The sequence below is a fragment of the Vulpes vulpes genome, chromosome 13 (assembly GCF_048418805.1).
Source record: "Vulpes vulpes isolate BD-2025 chromosome 13, VulVul3, whole genome shotgun sequence".
Lineage (NCBI taxonomy): Eukaryota > Metazoa > Chordata > Mammalia > Carnivora > Canidae > Vulpes > Vulpes vulpes.
Window position 1 is genome coordinate 95246525 of NC_132792.1, and position 20788 is coordinate 95267312.

At 46.0% G+C, this 20788-nt stretch overlaps 1 protein-coding gene across 1 annotated transcript in view; it reads left to right on the plus strand.

Moving 5' to 3' along the window:
- Positions 1-20788, plus strand: part of CABLES1 (Cdk5 and Abl enzyme substrate 1) — a 117023-nt gene that overhangs the window by 44601 nt on the left and 51634 nt on the right. The window contains exons 2-3 of the mRNA XM_026006489.2: positions 6592-6663; positions 12630-12722. Coding sequence (XP_025862274.2) covers positions 6592-6663; positions 12630-12722 — 165 coding nt within the window. The remainder of the gene's footprint in view (positions 1-6591; positions 6664-12629; positions 12723-20788) is intronic.

Genomic DNA, 20788 nt, shown 5'->3' on the forward strand with positions numbered 1-20788 from the left:
TGAGCCACTCAGGTGCCCCGGCAGAGATTTTTAACGGGCCCCAGGGGTTCCATTGGGCAGCCAGGGGAGAGATTTTTTTTTTTTAATTAATTTTTATTGGTGTTCAATTTACCAACATACAGAAAAACACCCAGTGCTCATCCCGTCAAGTGTCCACCTCAGTGCCCGTCACCCATTCCCCTCCAACACCCGCCCTCCTCCCCTTCCACCACTCCTAGTTCGTTTCCCAGAGTTAGGAGTCTTTATGTTCTGTCTCCCTTCCTGATATTTCCCAACATTTCTTTTCCCTTCCTTTATATTCCCTTTCACTATTATTCATATTCCCCAAATGAATGAGAACATACACTGTTTGTCCTTCTCCGATTGACTTATTTCACTCAGCATAATACCCTCCAGTTCCATCCACGTTGAAGCAAATGGTGGGTATTTGTTGTTTCTAATTGCTGAGTAATATTCCATTGTATACATAGACCACATCTTCTTTATCCATTCATCTTTCGATGGACACTGAGGCTCCTTCCACAGTTTGGCTATTGTGGCCATTGCGGATAGAAACATCGGGGTGCAGGTGTCCCGGCGTTTCATTGCATCTGAATCTTTGGGGTAAATCCCCAACAGTGCAATTGCTGGGTCTTAGGGCAGGTCTATTTTTAACTCTTTGAGGAACCTCCACACAGTTTTCCAGAGTGGCTGCACCAGTTCACATTCCCACCAACAGTGTAAGAGGGTTCCCTTTTCTCCACATCCTCTCCAATATTTGTTGTTTCCTGCCTTGTTAATTTTCCCCATTCTCACTGGTGTGAGGTGGTATCTCATTGTGGTTTTGATTTGTATTTCCCTGATGGCAAGTGATGCAGAGCATTTTCTCATGTGCATGTTGGCCATGTCCATGTCTTCCTCTGTGAGATTTCTCTTCATGTCTTTTGCCCATTTCATGATTGGATTGTTTGTTTCTTTGGTGTTGAGTTTAATAAGTTCTTTATAGATTTTGGAAACTAGCCCTTTATCTGATATGTCATTTGCAAATATCTTCCAGGGGAGAGATTGTTGATCCAGCCTTACTTTCTTGTTTGACACTGAGGCTAAGGCCAGGGGCCGCTTTCCTCAGTGCTTGCTGGTCCTGTCAGTGTCATATGCTGTCCCCAGCAGTGCCCACTGCCTAACATTGGCTTTCAAGTCAAGCTGCTGCTTTAGGTCACCCCTTAAGGGGACTGGCCTTGGCCAGCTGGCCCAACTGGACCCAGGATGATGCCACCTGGCCTCACTGATCAGTAGGGGCAGCAGCGAGCTTAGAGTCCAGCTCTGGCAGTTACACCCCTGTCCACACCAGCGCTCTCTCTCTCTGAGGTACTCTGCTTTCTGCGCTAAGAAGAGACGGCCCCTTTTCAGAACCTCTGATGAAGAAGCCCTGGGCACAGCTCCCACCTTGCCCCTCACGTTCCTGGGATCCCCAGAATCTCTGGCATCTAGGCTCACAGTGGCTGTGGCCAGGCCTTTTGGGGTGGCCGCCCTCAGTTTGTGTGGATAGTTAGTTGTTATTCCTTCCCTGAAAATGGAGCCAGTGACACTTTTGTGCCTAAAAGACACTTTCAAAATACTGGCCCCAGGTCTTATCTCGTCCAGTCCTGTTACCCACTCACATGTTTTTCTGTGTGATTTTCTTCTCCCTTCTCCCAGTGACCTTTCCTTAGGTGTTCAATGTAAATGGGTTCATTATAACCAGCCCTGAGTCTCAGGAGCACACAGTGACTTGCTCTGCAATGAACCATCAGCTGTAATGATAAGTGGCTTAATTTGGTCCAGGTAGGTGTATCCAGATAAGCAGTCTTGTCATAGATTCGCACCTTCCTTGTCTAGACAGAGTCCAGCGTTCAAAAGATAATGTTCTCAAATGAGTCTGGGGGCTTTGAGGAAACTGATGTGTACAGTCGTTGAATGTGAGCCACACTGGCCTCAAAAGCATCAAGGGACAGTGTGGAAGGGCCCAAATTGTAACTGTCAGACAAGGCAGGGAACCCTGACGATTTGATCTGAGAAACCAGTCGTGGCCTCTTCCCACTTAATGATGTGGACACATAATGCTTGGACTTACTTAATGTCTGCTTGCTTAATAAGAAGGTATGTATTCTTTGTCAGTCATTAAAACATGCAAAGACCTCTGCTTGGTAACTGCCGCATGATGTGGACTTTGCATAGTAATGGAATTAGTTTATGAGGCAGACTGCAGGGTGAAAGTGCCAGGTGAGGGTTGGCCACCTGCCCTGAGCCTTCTCTTCCATTTTGGGCTTTCTGAGGCTAGAAAGCAAAATGAGAGGTTATTATACACCTCAGAAGGATCTAGCAAGTGGCAAGGAGCAGAGATGAGCACCACTGGGATCACACCACAGGGTGTACACTTGTGGCAGTGAACAAAGGTTTCCTATGTGGGAAGGGCAGGCACCACATCTTTGTTTTCATGGTGCTTTTTGACTGAAATGTTCTTTGCAAGTGCTGCATGTCCATCTTGAAGAATACAGTTGACCCTAAACAACATGAAGGTTAGGAACACAGCCCTGGCCCCCACCCCCACCCTGTGTGCAGTGGAAAATCTGCATGTAATTTCTTACTCCCCCACAACTACCAAGTAGCCTGCTGTTGACTGGAAGCCTTACCAATAACAAATAGTCAATTAACACATATTTTGTACATTATATGTATTATATACTGTATTCTTACAATAAAGGAAGCTAGAGAAAAGAAAATGTTAAGAAAACCATAAGGAAGAGAGAACAGACTTGTAGTACTGTATTTATCAAAGAAGTTCACATATAAGTGGACCTGCGCAGTCAATCCCATGGTGTTCAAGGGTCAAATGTATATTGCTTGGTTCCATCCATGAAGGAGGGAAGCACATCCACTGACTTTAAAGGAATAAGTGGGTATTTGGGGTTTGGGTTTTCTTTCCTTTAAGGATTCCAGCCTTAAATCCATGTAGGTGTGTATGAATCTATAACTGTTCAGCTCATGAAGAAAGTATCAAATATACTGGCCTCTTTTTTTTAAAGGTTTTATCTGGGGATCCCTGGGTGGCTCAGCAGTTTCGCACCTGCCTTTGGGCCCAGGACACAATCCTGGGGTCCTGGAATGGAGTCCCGCGTCGGGCTCCCAGCATGGAGCCTGCTTCTCCCTCTGCCTGTGTCTCTGCCCCTCTCTCCTTATGTCTATCATAAATAAATAAAAATAAACCTTAAAAAAAATAAAGGTTTTGTTTATTTATTCATGAGAGACAGAGAAGAGTGAGAGAGGGAGAGAGAGGCAGAGACATAGGCAGAGGGAGAAGCAGGCCCCCCGCAAGGAGCCCGATGTGGGACTTGATCCTGGATCCCGGGATCACACCCTGGGCCAAAGGCAGACGCTCAAACCACTGAGCCACCCAGGTATTCCTGCACTGGCTTTTAGAAAACAAACCCTGGGCACCTGGCTGTGACTCTTGAACTTGGGGTTGTGACTTCAAGTCCTACCGTGGGCATACAGATTACCTTTTTTTTTTTTTAAGATTTTATTTAAATGAGGGATCCCTGGGTGGCGCAGCGGTTTGGTGCCTGCCTTTGGCCCAGGGCGCGATCCTGGAGAACTGGGATCGAATCCCACATCGGGCTCCCGGTGCATGGAGCCTGCTTCTCCCTCTGCCTATGTCTCTGCCTCTCTCTCTCTCTCTCTCTCTCTCTCTCTCTCTCTCTCTGTGATTATCATAAATAAATAAAAATTAAAAAAAAATAATAAGATTTTATTTAAATGAGAGAGAGCACTGCGCAAGTGAGTGGGGAGAAGTAGAGGGAGGACAAGTAGACTCCGTGTTGAGCACTGAGCCTGATGTGGGGATTTGATCTTATGACCCTAGAACACAACCTGAGCCAAAAGAGTTGAAACCCAACCGACTGAGCCATTTAGGCTCCCCCATACAGATTACTTCTTAAAAGTCCTTATAAAGGTACAGAAAAATACATTCAAACTTGGTTCTCTTTTAAAAGATACTTATTTTTAAGATTTATTTATCTTTAGAGAGACAGAGTGAGCACGGGGAGGGGCAGAGAGAGAAGGAGAGAGAGAATCCCAACCAGACTCCCCACTGAGTGTGGAGCTGGAAGCAGGGCTTGATCCTGAGACCCTGGGACCATGGCCTGAGATGAAACCAAGAGTCATTTACCCAACCAACTGAGCCACTCAGGTGCCCTGTAAGATTTTAAATAATCTTTCTACGCAGTATGGGGCTTGAACTCACAACCTTGAGTTACATGCTCTACTGACTGAGTGATTCAGGCACTTCTCAAATTTGGTTATTTTCCAAATAAGCACCTTTCTTTTCTGGTGTGGGAAAAGCTGGATACAGCTTTTTCATAGGGAAATTATCAGATTATGTGCTTTTGTGAATAGACCTATTTTTCCAGGGGGGGCACCCTGGTCTGAATGTTAGATGAGAGCTTATGGGGTCCCAGCCTATGCACCAGGGCCTTGTCTGTTTACCATGGGATTCACTTGGCATTTGCAGCTGGAGTGCCAGCCCTGCCGTCCTTGGAGGGGATGAGAGGCAGCCTGAAATGCTGGAGGAGCTTGAGGGATTATTAACGAGATTGCTTAGAGATTGTCTCATGGACTCCCCCTGGAATATGAGCTCCTCAAAGACAGGAGTCAAGCCTGGGTTGGCTTTATGTTCCCCACGGGTGAGGCTCATAGTTGGTATGGTTGAGTGTGTTGGCACAGGGTATGTTAAGAAAATGCACATGCCTGGTCTTTGCTGGGGCCTTCGGTTGTATCCTTGCTCCCCAAGGACCCAACCCCAGAACTTCTCGGTGGATCTCTGTTAGGATCATTGAAGGAGGGAGGCTTTGAAGTTGGTCTGTCACCCACCCTGGTGGCAGATTGAATAGAAGATTAAAATGTCTATTTACTGGTTATCTGAAAATGCTCTTCCACAAAAGAAGGCTCAAAGTTTGACAGAATTTTTTTGAGATTTTCAGGATCTGAAACCTATACTTTATGTCTGCCTATGGCTAAAAGTTACGTCTAATGACAATTTAGACTGTGTACTTAAATTAATATTTGACTTTTAAAAAAATATTTGACTTTTAAGAATTCAGAACACTATCCAGAGATGAACAGACTAAATATTTTAATGATTACCTTCTAGCTCTGGAGGAGACAGTGGTATTAAGTGAGAACAGTGCACAGAAGCCTGAGGGGACTAATTGTCTAGGTGGCCAGTGCATCAGCAAAGGTGGCATGCAGTTCTTAGAGGGTGTAGGTGTCAAAGGAGCATGTGACTCAGGTGGGCTCAGGCACAAGGCATTTCGGGGTGACCTTGCTTGCTATTGGCTGGGTTTGGAGGAAGGGCCAGAGCTAGGACAGCCAGGCTGATCCCAGTCAGTTGACCCAGGATGAGGGAATGGTGGGGGAGGTGTCAGGACAGGAGGCAGCCCCAGTTGGGGGAATTAGAGTGTTGTTCAAAACCCAGTAGCTACCAATCATTTTTTGCCCCGTGAGGAAATTGAGGCTCAAAGATTAAGGGGTTTTCTAAGATTCCAAAGCAATGCATGGCCCTTATGGAATTCACCTGCCTCTGGATGGGGAACATGGGGGCCCTGGTCCTGGAGAGCTATGATAGATGAGAATGTGACTGACGGGGTGTTTGCCCTGTCCCAGCCTGAGTACATGGAAGGGCTATGTTTCAACTGATGGCCCAGACACTTCAAAGCCACAGCTGCAAGGTGCTCTCACGGGGGTCCTGGTGTAGCTGAGTCCCTGGAGTTATGGGGCCGCACAGGACAGTATTACTTACTAATGAATTGGCCACCTATAAAATCAACACCTATAAAATCAGTTCCCGAGAGAGAGAGAGAGAGAGAGAGAGAGAGAGAGAGAGATGTGTGTGATGACTGTTGTGGAAAGGATTTGATGTCAGAAGATTAAGAAAGGCTCTTGGAAATTGATGAAGCCAAAAAAAAAAAGAAAAGAAAAAAAAATTGAAGCCCTTGAATCATTTGCAAAAATGACCTTTGGTCATTTTTGACCTGATGGTCTTATTGAAAGTAAAACATAAAATGGGGATCCCTGGGTGGTGCAGCGGTTTGGCGCCTGCCTTTGGCCCAGGGCGTGATCCTGGAGACCCAGGATCGAATCCCACGTCGGGCTCCCGGTGCATGGAGCCTGCTTCTCCCTCTGCCTGTGTCTCTGTCTCTCTCTCTCTCTGTGACTATCATAAAATTAAAAAAAAAAAAAAGAAAGTAAAACATAAAGCAAAAGGTTCAGCGTAGTTGGTCAGGAAAAGATACACACAAAACGAAAGAACACTTGTTTCATTTTGTTGTTCTTTGGGGACAAATTAAACTTTTTTTTTTTTTTTAATTTTTATTTATTTATGTTAGTCACACACACACAGAGAGCGAGAGAGAGAGAGAGCATGGTAGCTTTTAGAGACAGCTTTTGTCCAATCTTTTTTTTCCCCTCTTGATATACTTAATTTTTTCGAACAGTTTTAGATTTACAGAAATGCCTGCTCCATTATACGATGTGGTTTTTAACTACTAAAAAGGATTTTCCCCCCTCTTTCTGCAGACGTCGCCTCATCTCCCAGAGATCATCCTTGGAGACCCTGGAAGATATTGAGGAAAATGCCCCTCTACGGAGGTAAGTTTTTACTGTTGCACTTACGTGTATGTAAATAGCCTGCAGCGCAATACGACACAGCCAAAGGTGGTGGTTGTTTTTTAAGTCCTCGATCTACAGAATTAAATTCTTTTAAATGATGGCCTGATCCCCGGACCCATCGTTCGGAAACCCCAAGCCTGAGGGCCGTGAGAGCAGTATTAAACTTCAGTTATGCGTTCGGAAAGCCCAATTTGCATGGTGGCTCTGGGTGCTGTCTTCCTTTCCAGTGTGAAAGCTGCTGCTTGTTGGAGACGAGCCAGCCCATCGTTGTCCCAGTTTTCTTAGGTGCAGTGACACAGCCATCATGATCCTGAGTTGCATTAGCAGGTGCCCGCCACGTGACTCCATCACCGGTTGCTGGGGAGAGTGGATGAGGATAGCTGTGAGGGCCTCCCAGGAGCCGACAGGGATTTCTCCGTTGGGGTCAGAAAGCCACCTGTGTTTGGGTGACAGCAGCTGCGGAGCTGTGCCCGCCCTCATCCGCAGCCCCCCATCTGTGCCCACCCCCCGCCCCCCACCCCCTTTAGTGGAGGAGACCGTATTCACACAGCACACCTCTGTTAGCCCTCGCGGTGGCTCAGCGGGGGTGGTGGCGGAGTGTTCCTTCTGCAGAAGGACGCTGCATGGGGCATGCGCGGCGGCTTCACGGGGCATGCGCGGCGGCTTCACGGGGCATGCGCCGCGGCTTCACGGGGCATGCGCGGCGGGTGACGCAGAGGGAGCCCGGAACCCAGGTCTGCGCACCTCGTGCTTTGGCCCCTGGTGCGGACTCGGGAGCGCGGGTGCCTGGTTTGAGCCTGGGAGGGTGTTGCTGTGGACCGAAGCCTCTCACCCTGGAACCTGCCTGCCCCTTCCCCGGCTGGGGCTTCGCTCCCTGGTTAGTCCTGTCCACAGACCAGCTGGATGGAAGATGCAGCATAGACAGGTGATAGATCTGATCGAGAGTATTGGGTGGGGGATCCCGGAGTGGCCCAGCGGTTTGGCGTCGCTGTCAGCCCAGGGCGTGATCCTGGGGTCCCGGGATCGAGTCCCACGTCGGTCTCCCTGCATGGAGCCTGCTTCTCCCTATCCCCATGTCTCTGCCTCTCTCTCTCTCTCTCTCTATCATGAAATCTTAAAAAAAAAAAAAAAAAAAAAAATTGGGTGTATCAAGCCTCGCTGCTGATGTCTTTCCAAAGACAAAGTCAGCACCAGCCTGTATTTCCACCTTTGAAGTCGTTTTTTGGAAACGTACGTAATCTCTGGGACCAACTTCGGGTGAATGGTGTCTGGCTGTAATGTAGCTTGGGTGCTGGGAGAGGGCTGTTTCCTTAGATAGGCCTACAAAAAGCTGAGCAAAATGCCCACTTAGCTGCCTCTGGCCCAGAATCATCCTGAGAAGGGAGGAAAAATGAAAAACGTTCTCAGGTGGCACTGAGCGGCTTTGGCATCGGAGCAGGTAAGGTCACCCTTGCCACAAATGGGGAAATCAGTGACTAGAACTCAAAGAGCTTCTGGTATTTGAGATGCCTCAGTTAAGGCAGTGCGGTAGCTGCGAGTCAAGGCAAAAAACCAGGTAAAAGAATGTCATTCTGTCCTCAGGGATTTCAGGTGGTTACAGAGAAAGGGCGAGGAGCTACGTGCAGGGTTTCTGATCGCCTGCGGCTTGGTCACCTCTGTCCTCTCCTCCCAGAATCCACCCAGGCTGGTCCTCTGACCTCTACCCCTCAGTCGTAGGATACCACAAATGAGCACAGTAAAAAGGGCTTCAGCCACTACTGAGCTACTACTTATCCAGCTCTTACTTACAGAACAATATACTTAATTTCCAAGAAATCTTGTATAAATGTAAAATTTTAAAGACAAGTCTGAAACCAAGGAAATTAAGCCAATTTGGCCAGTTTGAGAAGGTTTTATTTTCCCTAATAGACTTTTTTTTTTTTTTATAAAGATTATTTATTTATCCATGAGAGACAGAGAGGGACAGAGACACTGGCAGAGGGAGAAGCAGGCTCCACGCAGGGAGCCTGATGTGGGACTCAATCCTGGGACTCCAGGATCACGCCCTGGGCGGAAGGCAGGCGCTAAACCGCTGAGCCACCCAGGCTGCCCTAGACTTTGTTTTTAATTTAGAAAAAGTTCTGATATTTATTTAGGCAGAGCACTGGGTACTTTGCAGAATTGTTAAATGACTGTATTGTACACCTAAAACTAATAAAAGGCTGCATGGAGCTATCCTAGAATTAAAAATAACAGCTAATTAAGACATGTATTTATTCCTAGGAAATAAAAGTAGCATGGGCACACCAGAACAGATATTCATTTGGGAGTCTAGGGGCCTGAATCCTTGGCTTGGTTCTTTTACTAACTGGTTACATGGCCTTAGACATTTTATGTAGCTTCTCATTTTTCCCATCTGTAAAATGGGAGAGCAAACTGTGACTGCCCTCTGAGGTCTTTTCCAGCTCCCAGTTTTGTGAAATGAATGTACACTGAAGTGTTTTGGGAACTGTGGGGGCGGAAGGGTATTAGCCCAACTTGCTTTTAAACTCAGCACGGTGACTAAATGGCTGCAAGGCATCTATTAAAAACCTTTTGCATAATTAAGTGTATCCTGTAATCAGTGCTAACAAGAAAGAGCTAATCTTTCATTAAATTAGTTTTTAATTTAATTCTATCCTAATTTAATTTTGCATCACTTAAGACGTATGTTTTTAAATGGATACTGAAATTAGTTCTTTGCTTAACCTGCCACAAGCTGAGTGCTCAGTCTTCCAGTTTCCTTGGCAATTGTTGCTAATGCCACAGTTCTCTTTTAAAACATTTCTTAGATTCCCTGGTGGTTTAGTTGAAAGCTTTAAAAAATGCAGGACAACAAACAACTGTCTGAAGGAGGGGCTAGATTAGTAGCATATGCCCTTACAATTGGGTGCTGCTCCATTCTTTTTTAAAGTCTCGCCTTTTTCCTGCATCTCAGTTTACTGGTGAGTTGGTGTCCTGCACCTACCTACAACTCCTGGAGTTAAGCATTCATAATAAGAGGCTTTAGGTTAAGGAGTTTTCCACCTGCCTGGTGGTTATCTGGTATCCTAATATTAAGGACCTGAGACATTGCTACGAGGTGTCCAGAAGAACCTCGGTTTGGTGGTGGCAAATGTGCCAGCCATCTCCACCTGCCCCTCTTTTCCAGCCTGTCCGGGTTGGTGGGTGCTGGCTGCTGCACCATTCAGTGATTACTGGCTCCTCTTCCTTTCCATGTGAGTGCCAGCAACCACCTGTGGCCCTTTTGCAGCCTTCCAGTTGTAGCAGAAGGCCAGGGAATTTTGTGCTCACACCCAAAGGGTTACAGCTCTTCTTTTTGCAGGCATGGGAAGCAGAGAGTAGCTCAGGTCTTCCCTTTTCTGGGCTAGGATCAGTACCACCTTCCTGCTAGTGGGGGCAGGCATACCTACCCTCTATCCTCATAGTCCAGTTCTTGGCCCACTAGCTCAGGAAACTACTGTTTGGGGGGAAATGGTAAGAGTATGAGGACACTTCTGGACACTTGGCCCTATCCAGAAACCAGTGGAAGCATAGCCTTAAATCAGAGATTCTCTTCTCTCCAGTGGCTGCATGTGTCTAGAACCTTCTGCAGTGTGTCTGAGAAACATTTGGGGACCTTGGGTGGCCTGCAGACTCCAGTCATTTTGGAGGTAGAACTGCGGCAGTTTGGGGTCTTGGATCTGCTTCCAGAGAGCTACCCAAAGAAGGCAGAGTGAGGCTCCCATCCCCTTGAACCTCAGTAAGACTAAATCTGGGTTTGGAAGCTTGGAGTGGAAAGGGGGATTGATGGGTGCCTTCTGCTCAAATCCTGCCTGAAGGCCACAGGAAACATTGACTAAATACAAGTCTTTCTTTAAAAGACTCTAAAACCAAGAATTCAGGCTCCTTAGTGACAGTTAAAATTTTAAGAAGATAGGAAGCAAATAGTAACAAAATCTGCATGCATTGTAGCTGATGGGCTGTTAATAATCACAACAGTGAGATTTGTATACAAATATTTACATGTGTATATACCTGTGTGAATGTGAATGTGAATGCTTGTATTTGATTGTGTCACTTGACAGTTTATGAATTTCTTTTTTTTTTTTTAATTTTTATTTATTTATGATAGGGACACAGTGAGAGAGAGAGAGAGGCAGAGACACAGGCAGAGGGAGAAGCAGGCTCCATGCACTGGGAGCCTGACGTGGGACTCGATCCCGGGTCTCCAGGATCGCGCCCTGGGCCAAAGGCAGGCGCTAAACCACTGCGCCACCCAGGGATCCCAGTTTATGAATTTCTTGTGTATACCATTAAGTTTAATCCTGATAACAACACTAGGAGGGATCTGAAATAATTACTAGTGATAAGTCGGGGTATCAGTTGTAGTGAGTTTGAGGCTGGAGGCAGGGAGGATGGTGGTTTCTGCTGAAGTGTCTTTCAGGGCCATATGGGCCCAGAGCATGGTCTGTGGACCCTGCCCTGATGTGGTGGACCTGACTTGAAGTGGGGGGCTTTCCCTCCTCTAGACCCAAGGACTGGGGAACCCTGTTTTCCTGATGAAAGCTGTGAAATGTTTGCTACTATGTCTTTGATTTAGCCTGTGCTCAATTGAATTCAGTAAGGGTTTTTTTTTTCCAGCTGGGGGGAAAAAATCATTCTCAGCACTCTTAGGGAATGGCTTTTGGGAAGACTGGTCCTTACTGGGGGGAGGAGTACGGGGGTTTGAAGGGATGTACCACCTGACATCTGTGCCAGGGACATCACCTGGTTTCCCTCAAGCTGGGCCCTTGGAGTTGCTGTGCAGGCCTGTGACCTTGCCCATTCCCTAGTCCTGAACCCAAACATGCTCCCAAGCCCACTTGCCCTCAACTGGACCTCCTTGTTGGGTCATCTTGTTAGTCTTCCCTGAAGCCTCCAAGTTCAGAACTGACTGAATTCAGGTGGTGGCTCCAGCCCAGAGCTCAGTATAGCAGGCACTGCCGCTCCAAAACTCACTCTTTGAAGCCTAAGAGTACGAAGGTACCCACGCCCCATGGCAGGAGCCAGCCCTTGGGGCCAATGGTCAGAAAAGTTTAAGTAGACCAAAAAATTGGTAGCAAAAACCCAAATAGAAACATCCCAGCTCTCTTTCCTAAGACCAAACTTCAGACTCTTATTTGTTGATTTTTTTTTCTTGCCCTTTTTCTTATTCTTGCGGTTGTAAAACTTTAGAATTTGCCAGGTAACTTTGGGGAAAAAAAAAAAAAAAAAGACAAGATCTTTTTAGCCTTATGGTGTATTCTGTTTGTCCTGTAGTACAAGTGGTGTCCTATATTCCAGGAAAAAAAAATAATTTGAATCCAAGTCATTTTGTTCGACAAATATTCACTTAAAAATACATCTTGGGGGGAAAAAAAGAGAACAGCCGTTCCTTCAAAGTAAAGCCGTGACTTCCAGGCGTAGTCAAGTTAAGCATTGACGCAGCTGTCCAAGTTGTTCAGGCCAGAGTCCTGCTATGGAAGAAAAATGATTTGGCATTGCTCTTAAACTGAATTTTCCAGTGTTTTTCTTCCCTCTGTAAATTCTTTAAATTTACAGTTTTCTGTTCCCGTTACCGGTGTTGATACAGGAGGATTCTTTTTAAGATGACAAGAAAGAATAATGTCTTTGGAATCCATGCAGGTTCTGTTATTGTAACTGAGGACAATAGTTTTCATTAGCTGGCTTTCCAGAGACCCATATAAATGATTATCAGGATTATCAAGGAAGTTGTCTTTCGTTGGAGGTTTTTTTTTTTTTTTTTTTTTTTTTTTTAAGCTTCCTTGCTTCCAGCCGTATTGTCCTCATTATCCTCGGGGTGATTCAAACCATTTGTCTGGTCTTCCTTCCTGTCTTTGTGTGGAGATGTCTCAGCTGTCTTGTGGGCAACTGACCCATGTTTTTGAAATGACTTTATTTTTCAGATGTCGAACTCTCTCAGGTTCGCCCAGACCAAAGAACTTTAAGAAGATTCATTTTATCAAGAACATGCGGCAGCACGATACCAGGAATGGCAGGTACTACACTAACTGAAGCCTCCCCGCCAGCCTCCCTGCTGTAGGAGGGGGGTGGTCCAGTGAGGATGGGAGGATGGGGCTGTTTGTGTGGCCAGATCTCTGCACAGCGAAGCCCACGCTGTTCAGATGAACAGGACCTCATATAACCTTTCCAAACAGATTGTTTCCACCCCACTCCCACTAGCACCATCCAGAGAAGTCTACAGAAAATAATGCTCCCTGATAGCGACCAAAGGCTTGGTGAGATTTTCAGGCTAACTACAAATGGAATATTTAATAGCACTCAAATATATTTTTATAGAAAACCAAGCAAAAGTGCATTTTTAAAAAATTGTCTGCTTTGTTGGGTTTTATCTTCTTTTTTTTCACTAGGGCTATGTGCTGTGGTCAGTAAAGATCCCACCAGGTCTGTGCTCACACTTGGCTTTGTCGCTAGCTTTGACGACCCGGCAGGTTCTTTTTGGGCACCGATTCAGATTCCTGGGCCTGCTGACAGCTGGAGCACGTGTTTCTCCAGCTCTTCCATTGCTTTTTTGGAAAATGCTATTCAATGAAAATTAGTGTAACTGAAATTTATATAACTATGATAATAAAACTCCTGGCAACAAATAGATCAGGGTTGTTTGGCACGCATACATTTGTCCAAAGGGCTGAGTCTGTTCATGGCAACCTCATGGCAGCACAGGAACAGAGCTCCAAGACCTGTTGGTCCCTGGTGCTCTGTACCCGTTGCTCCTTCCCACTGACCTGTGACCTGCAGGGTGGTTTCCCCATGATGCCACCCTGGAGCAGAGGTCCTGTGACAAAGACCATTTTGTTTTATTCCCTCCAGATGCACAGAAAACTCTATAGACCCTACTAACAATCTCTGTTCCATACCAAATGAAGATTGCCAGAAAGTGTTTTTTTTGTTTGTTTTAAAGATTTTATTTATTCATGAGAGAGACAGAGACACAGGCAGAGGGATGAGCAGGCTCCATGCAGGGAGCCTGACATGGGACTCCTGGGTCCCCAGGATCATGCCCTGGGCTGAAGGCGGCGCTGAACCACTGAGCCACCCAGGCTGCCCTGCCAGAAAGTCTTGAGTTAGGTGTACAGACTAAGGCCCAGCGTACCTGTCTGTAATTTGGTAGGAAATACACTGTACAACCCTAAAGATAACACTAATGATTACAGTTTTTGAGGACTTGTTTTCTTGAAGTTAATGCCTATTTTTTAAACTGACTTAAACAGGGAACATAATTTTATAGCTGTTCAGTGGTTTCAGAATAGGAGAACCGAGCTCCCTCATCAACCAGTGTTTATGTAGTTGGTGTATATTCCTAAATACAGAGCTTTTAGTTAAAATGTACCCAGCTGTCGTCTGTTAAAGAGAATATTCTGAATTTCTCTCACTTAATCTTACTCTCACAGTTATTGTGCCTTATTCCCTTAGCCATCCTGTTTTATTTTTCTTTTGAGGCTCATACTGATCTTAACCTTCACTCAGAAGCCATTTTTAGTATAATTACTCATCGTTTATTTACATTTGTGTCCTGTTAATCTCCTTAACCATAAAATAAACCTAGATAGCCTTTAATACCTAAATCAAATCAAGACAAAGCCAGAGGAGTGGGCTAGACTAGTAGCATTCCCCACCTCTGGTGGTACTGATGCTGTGGAGGATGCAGAGGCAGCTGACTACCTGTCCTGGTGTGGTAGTGAGAGGATGTAGCTAATAAAACATTTGGGCTGATGGGATTGCCAGCATACAGGACAGAGTCCGCCTTCCCGGCACACCCTTGACCCAGGGACAACACAAACAGTCCTGAAAGCATGCAGTTGCTAGCAGTTTTGCTGGGGAATTTTCAGAGGGAGCCAGGAAGGATTATTAGCTTATCTGAAGATCTGAGAATTGGAATTTAGGGCAGGAAAGCAAGCTAAGAGCTATTGTGGGAACCACAGGCTGTGGGTTGTGCCACAGCCAGTTGTGTCTGCCCCAGTGAGAGCTGCTTCTCCTGTGCCAGAGGAAAGATAAAAGGGCTGGAGGTACTCTCCCTTCTTCCTCTGGGTTAGTAGCAAGGATGGGTTGTCCTTAGGTAGATGAAAAGAAAGAATTTGAGAGGACACCAGGAAGAAAATATGGTTTCTGAGGCAACAGAAGGAAATTCTGGTCGAGCTGATGAATGGGAGGATGTGACCTAGCCTTTTGAGAAAAGAAAGAATTGGCCCCATCATAGCCAGGCAGCATTAGGTTGTCCTGACAGAGGGACATGTGGATGAGCTCTAGTCCAGCAGTGGTGGGGAGGAGGGATCTTGGTCATGCTCGGAAGGGAGGGTGGCTGGTGCATCGGCAGGGGTGTCCAATTCTCCCACCTGTGGTGTACCGAGGTGTATGTACCACTATACCAGATGGTGCATTCTTGCAGCGAGGATTGAACTCAGGTTTGCCTGCGGGTGCTGGGAAGGAAGGAAGCTTTACAGAGAAGGCTGGAGATGTTCATTGAAGAGCTTGAAAGTCTGTACTGAAAATGGAATGGTTGGAGTACTGATATCCTGCCTTTTCTTGTACCTGGGGAAGGGGACCAAGAAGGGGCCGGAAGAGTCCCCCAGGCCCAGTCCCACAGTGGCTCCCACTCATGGCTGTGCCAGCTTCCAGGTGTCCTTGTGATCTGTGACTAGCACACACCAGGCTCTCAAGACTGCAGGCCCACCCTGGGGCCCACTTGCTGCTCTGGAACTGAAGACCTCAGTGTTGAGGCAGCTCCATGCCCAAGCCTGCTGACTGGGTGACAGAAGCACCACCGTAGAAGGGGATTTGGGCTCCAGGCTCAGCGAGAACTAAGTGCAGCTGACACCAGGACAGGGGAGCAAGCAACTGTTCTGGGACTCAGTGCCCAACCTGTGGGTATGAGAAACAGTTTAAAATAAGAAGGAGAAAACTCCTAAAAACTGAGAACCAAATATGGTAAAAAGACAACACTTGCATCAAATTCAAGTGGACATAACAATCAGGAATCTCAGGGTAACTGCTTAGAAACAAACATTGGGGTCTTGGGCAGCTTCATGTTCTCCCACTTCTCTATGTGACGTTAGACGAATCTCAACTACCGTGAAGTAGAGATGAGTACCTTCCATAAAAGGTGTGGTTCTGATGGAGAATGGAATCTACTCGAAGGAAAACCTGTCTTCACCTTCTTCAAAATCAGTGAATTCTGTGTCATTGGCCTTGAGGACCTGCTGGAAGGCTTTGGGTGTAGGTAAAGTACAGAACACCAAGCTCAGGGTGTTTTGGGGTCATGTTGCAGACCCTCAAGCCAGTTGGGGGTAAAAGAAGTCTACAGCCTGGACACAGGTTACAGATCCAGTGATGGAAGCTTCCACTACACTGTTGGGACCAGATGGGCATCATGTGTTCTTTTTTTTCTTAAGATTCTATTTATTTATTCATGAGAGACACAGAGAGAAGCAGAGACATAGGCAGAGGGAGAAGCAGGCTCCCTGCAAGGACTCTGATGTAGGACTAGATCCCGGGCCCTGGGATCATGCCCTGAGCCAAAGGCAGATGCTCTGCTGAGCCACCCAGGTGTCATGTGTTCTTGACCAGCCCTGAGTAGTGCTTCATCTCCTCACAGGTTGGGGAAGTGGTGAGGGGTGCTGCAGTGCTCTGGTCCCACTTCTGTTGTAACAAAGATAGGTAGGTGATGGGGAAGTTATGTTGGACTTGATGGTTGTGAAAGGAAGCAGTGCTTGGCTGGGTTTTAGGAAGACATCTCAAAACGTCAGACTACAAAATGGTTTCTTGTGGCTGCAACCACATTGGCAAAGGGGATTATAAAATATAAGTATCATAAAGTGATAACGGATAACATGTATTGAGTACTTACTGGGTACTAGGTTCTAAATACTTTATATGCTTTGTTTCTTTGTTTCATTAACTCCACTCAGTGGGTATTTGTTGAGTAAGTGAGTGGGGAGATCTTTTAAATAACTTCTGGTCTTCAGAACTATGTATCTTGAGGAATGGAAAAAATTTAGAAACAACCTTGTGAGGAATGTTTTGCTGTTGTTGTAGGTAGAATGACACCCCCGAGAGATGTGCATGTCATATCCCTTGGACCTGTGAATATGTTTGTTCCGTGGCAAGGGGGAGTTGAGGTTGCTGACCAGTTGGCCTTGGAGTAGCAGGATTATACTGGATTATCTGGGTTTGCCCAGGTAATCACCAGGATTCTTACAGATGTAAGAGGGAGGCAGAACAGTCAGTGTCACTGTGATACAGCATGAGAAAGACTCCACTCCATGCTGACTTTGAAGGTGGAGAAAGGGGCTGTGAGCCAAAGAATATGATGGCCCCTAGAAGCTAGAAAGGGCAAGAAAACAGACACTTTATTCAAGCCTTCAGTGGGAACTGGCTCTAACCCCTTGATGTTAGCCCCATGAGACCCATTTCAGAGTTCTGACCACCACAGTTATAAGATAATAACTCTGTTGTTTTAAGCCTTGGACTGTGGTAATTTGTTACCGCAGCCATAGGAAATGAAAACACTCATCATCCCAATTTACAAAGAAGGAAGCTGGGGCACATGGCTGGAAAGCAGGGGGTGGAATCCAGATCCAGGCATCAGATTCAAGAGCTCGTTCTCATAATCAAAAAGGAAGGTGGGTGGTAAAAATCCAAATATTCTAAGACAGCATATCATGGTAGGTTTTGAGAAAACCATTGAATTCTGAATTTAAAATCCATTAGACAAAGGGCAAAGGCTAATAAAAGAATGGTTTAAGTAAACCTATAAAAATAGTTTGAGGAGCTCTAAAATCCAGTGTGAAGTAAAGAGTGAAGAGAAAGAAAAATTGACACCCTCATACGTGGCTGTGGGAATATAAAATGGTACAGCCATTACGGAAAACAGTTTGGCAGTTCCTCACAAAGTTAAATATAAAATTATCCTGTGACCTGCAATTCCATTATTAGGTATATACCTAAAATAATTGAAAAGAGGAATTCAAACAGATAGGTGTATGTCAGCGTTCATAGTAATGTCATTTACAATAGCTAAAAGGTGGAAACAGCCCAAGTGTCCGTCAGCAGATGAATGGATACACAAAATATGGTATATCCAAACAAAGGAATGTGATTCGGCCACAATAAGGAATGAAGTGCTAATATATGCTCCAGGATGTATGAATGCTAAAAACATCATGCTGGCTGAAATAAACCAGACACAAAAGGTCACATGGTGTATGATTCCATCTGTACAAAATAGCTGGACTAGATAAATCTATAGAGACAGTAGTAGATTAGCAATTCCCCGGGGGATAGAGTTTCTGTTTGGGCAGTGGAAAAGATCTGGGAATGGTGATGATTGCACAGTGTCATGCATGTACTTGATGATGACAAATCATACACCTAAAAATGGTTGTCAGTTTTATATTCTGTATGTATTTTGTGACAATAAAATGCCAGCAATAGCCAGGGGGCTTTTAAAACCATGGTCAGAAGAGGGAGAGAAGGGATGGTAAACTTCTTGGTGTTGATGATACAAGGATGGAGCAAATGTTAGCTGCTGGCCCTGTTTTCACTTCTTCAACAAGCAGAACTGTGAAACGTAAGACTCTAAACAAGGTAATGTGCTCTGCACGCCGTAGGCACCCAGGAAATAGATACCACTTCGTGTGGAATAAGTAAAGAGAGAAGCCTTACGTTTTGAAATAATTGTTAGTCTTTAGGATTAGATCCCAGGAAATGGAAGGAATTGAGAAACACAAACGATTTTTTTAAATGCCACAGAGAATGAAAGAAGTTCTAAGTTGACTGCCAGGCAGATGTTGCCTTTAAGAAGTCAAAGAGACCAAGGTGGTAGCAGAGGGGGAGTTCTAACAATCATAGCAGCCTCGAGCAGATTGCTGGGAGAGCCCCAGAAAGGACTGTTCAACAGATGGTTTGTGTGCTTACAGAAAAGAGTGGAGGTTGCTAGCCGTCACGTTAGGTTAGCTTCGTCTCTGTACTGATGGAATGACTAGGTTAGGAAGTTAAAGGACTGCCGTAGTCATGACATTTCTTGATCTCAGCGAACTGTTAGACTGTTCCTCATTATCACACAGCCCACCGTTCACTTGGTAATGTGAAGCTAGAGCACCTGCCAGCAGCTGAAAGCTGTGAGCCAACCACAGTCCACCCAAAGGGGATTCGAAGAAGCATGGCACATGGTATTCTCTTGAGCATGTTGCCCCCTCTGCACCCCTCTGCAGAGTCAAGGCCAGTAAGCCTCACTTGGGCAATACAGGAGACCAAAGGCAGGAGAGGGGCAATGTGTTAGAGATAAGAACCGTGTACCTCGGTTCCCCAGTGGCTGGAAATGGTAGGCCTAGCTCAATGAGGTTAAACTCAGCAGGGATAAATGCAATGGAGGTCAATGGGCATTCACTGTACAGGATAAAGGCTTTTCAGAAGTTCGTGGGAAACATATCTTGGAATTTAGATGGTGTTTTCCAGAGAGGCAGTGTGTCATAACTACAAAGTAAGCTATTTTAGCTTGTCCTAGTGGAGAGAAACATATCCCTTTCATACCTAGCCAGGGTCAGTCCCATCTGCCCTGTAGTGATCAGCAGGAGTGTCTTGTTTTAGAACACCGGATTTGTATTGGGAAGGCCTCATTGCAGGGGCCTAGGATTTTCCAAGCCCCTTTCCCACGGAAGGATGGATGACATGTAGTGAGTGAATAGGAACTGCCAGTGTCCATTTCATTGAACTCCCAGCCCCTTTTGGGGGAAGGAGATGTGCATCCAGACAGTAATGCCCAGCAAAGTAGTTCCGTACCTACATAGAATGCAGAATGATAGGTGTAGTGGTACTGGCACCTGCCCTGTGCCCAGGACCGTTTTAAGTGATCCTGCTTCAAGGACTTACAGGCTAGCTGGGGAGGCAGACAAATAAATACATCCTGTCAAATGGGATAGGTGTGCTATGGAGGAAAACTGAAGCAGCTGAGGGGTTTGGGGTTTGGAGGTGGGGGTTGGGGCAAGGCCTCAATGATAAGGAGACTTTTTTTTTTTAATTAAATGGGCTCTACACCCAGCTCGGAGCCTAGTGCAGTGTTTAAACTCATGACCCAGAGATCATGACCTAAGCTTAGATCAAGAGTCGGTCACTTAATGGACTGTCGCACCTAGATGGAGAGACTTTTAAGCAGAGATCTGAAGGAAGTGAGAGAGCCAGCTCTGTGCTGTCCCAGCAGGGAAGGGCATTCAGAGTGGGTGGAATAGCACTGCAGAGTCACTAATGCTGGAATGTGGCTGAGGGGTGTGCCTGAGGAACTGTAGAAAAGCTGGCATGGGAGGAGTAGAGAGAGGGTGAGAGGAGGAGATGAGCCCTGAGAAGTCCTGGAGGATGGATTGTGATGATGTCTGTTTTTATTGTGAGCAAGTTGAGAGCTGTGGCGGGTGCCAGGCAGAGGACCAGTGTGGTCTGGCCTGCGTTTGAACAGGAGCACTCTGGCTAACCAAAAATCAAGGGCAGGCATTGCAGGACTTTCTGGTAACCTTTTCCTTATAGAAAATTAGAGGATGTGTATATTGTGTCTCATCTTTTAAAAATGAGTTTGTTTTGATAACGAAGTTTTAAAATGACTTGAAGTCTTTAAAAAACAATTACAAATGTATGAGCAAACCCTCTGTCATGAGAGAGAGATGGCCAGTGATCCCATGCCAGAGCATCTGGCACAAGGCCCCTGGACATCCTGTGAGGAGGGTGGTTGGCAAGTGGGAGCTGTGGGCAGCTTAGTCAGTAGAGAAAAGCCAGTCACCGTTCGCTCTAATATGCATCTGTGCCAAGAGCCCCTGCTGTCTGCTGAGGAGGAGAGGCTCAACAGAAGTGAAGACAAATCTCAGTCTCAGGGATAAGATACACCCTTGGAAATGACCCATCATCGCCAGGCAAGCTGGTGCCGGGGAGAGCCAATTGCTGGCCAGGTAGAATAGGGCCATCAGAATGAAAGGTAGCACTTTTGAGCATGAAGATTGAAGACTAGCAGGTAGCCTAATGACCTTTTGGGACATCTCAGTCTAGTGACCGTGATGGTCCTATT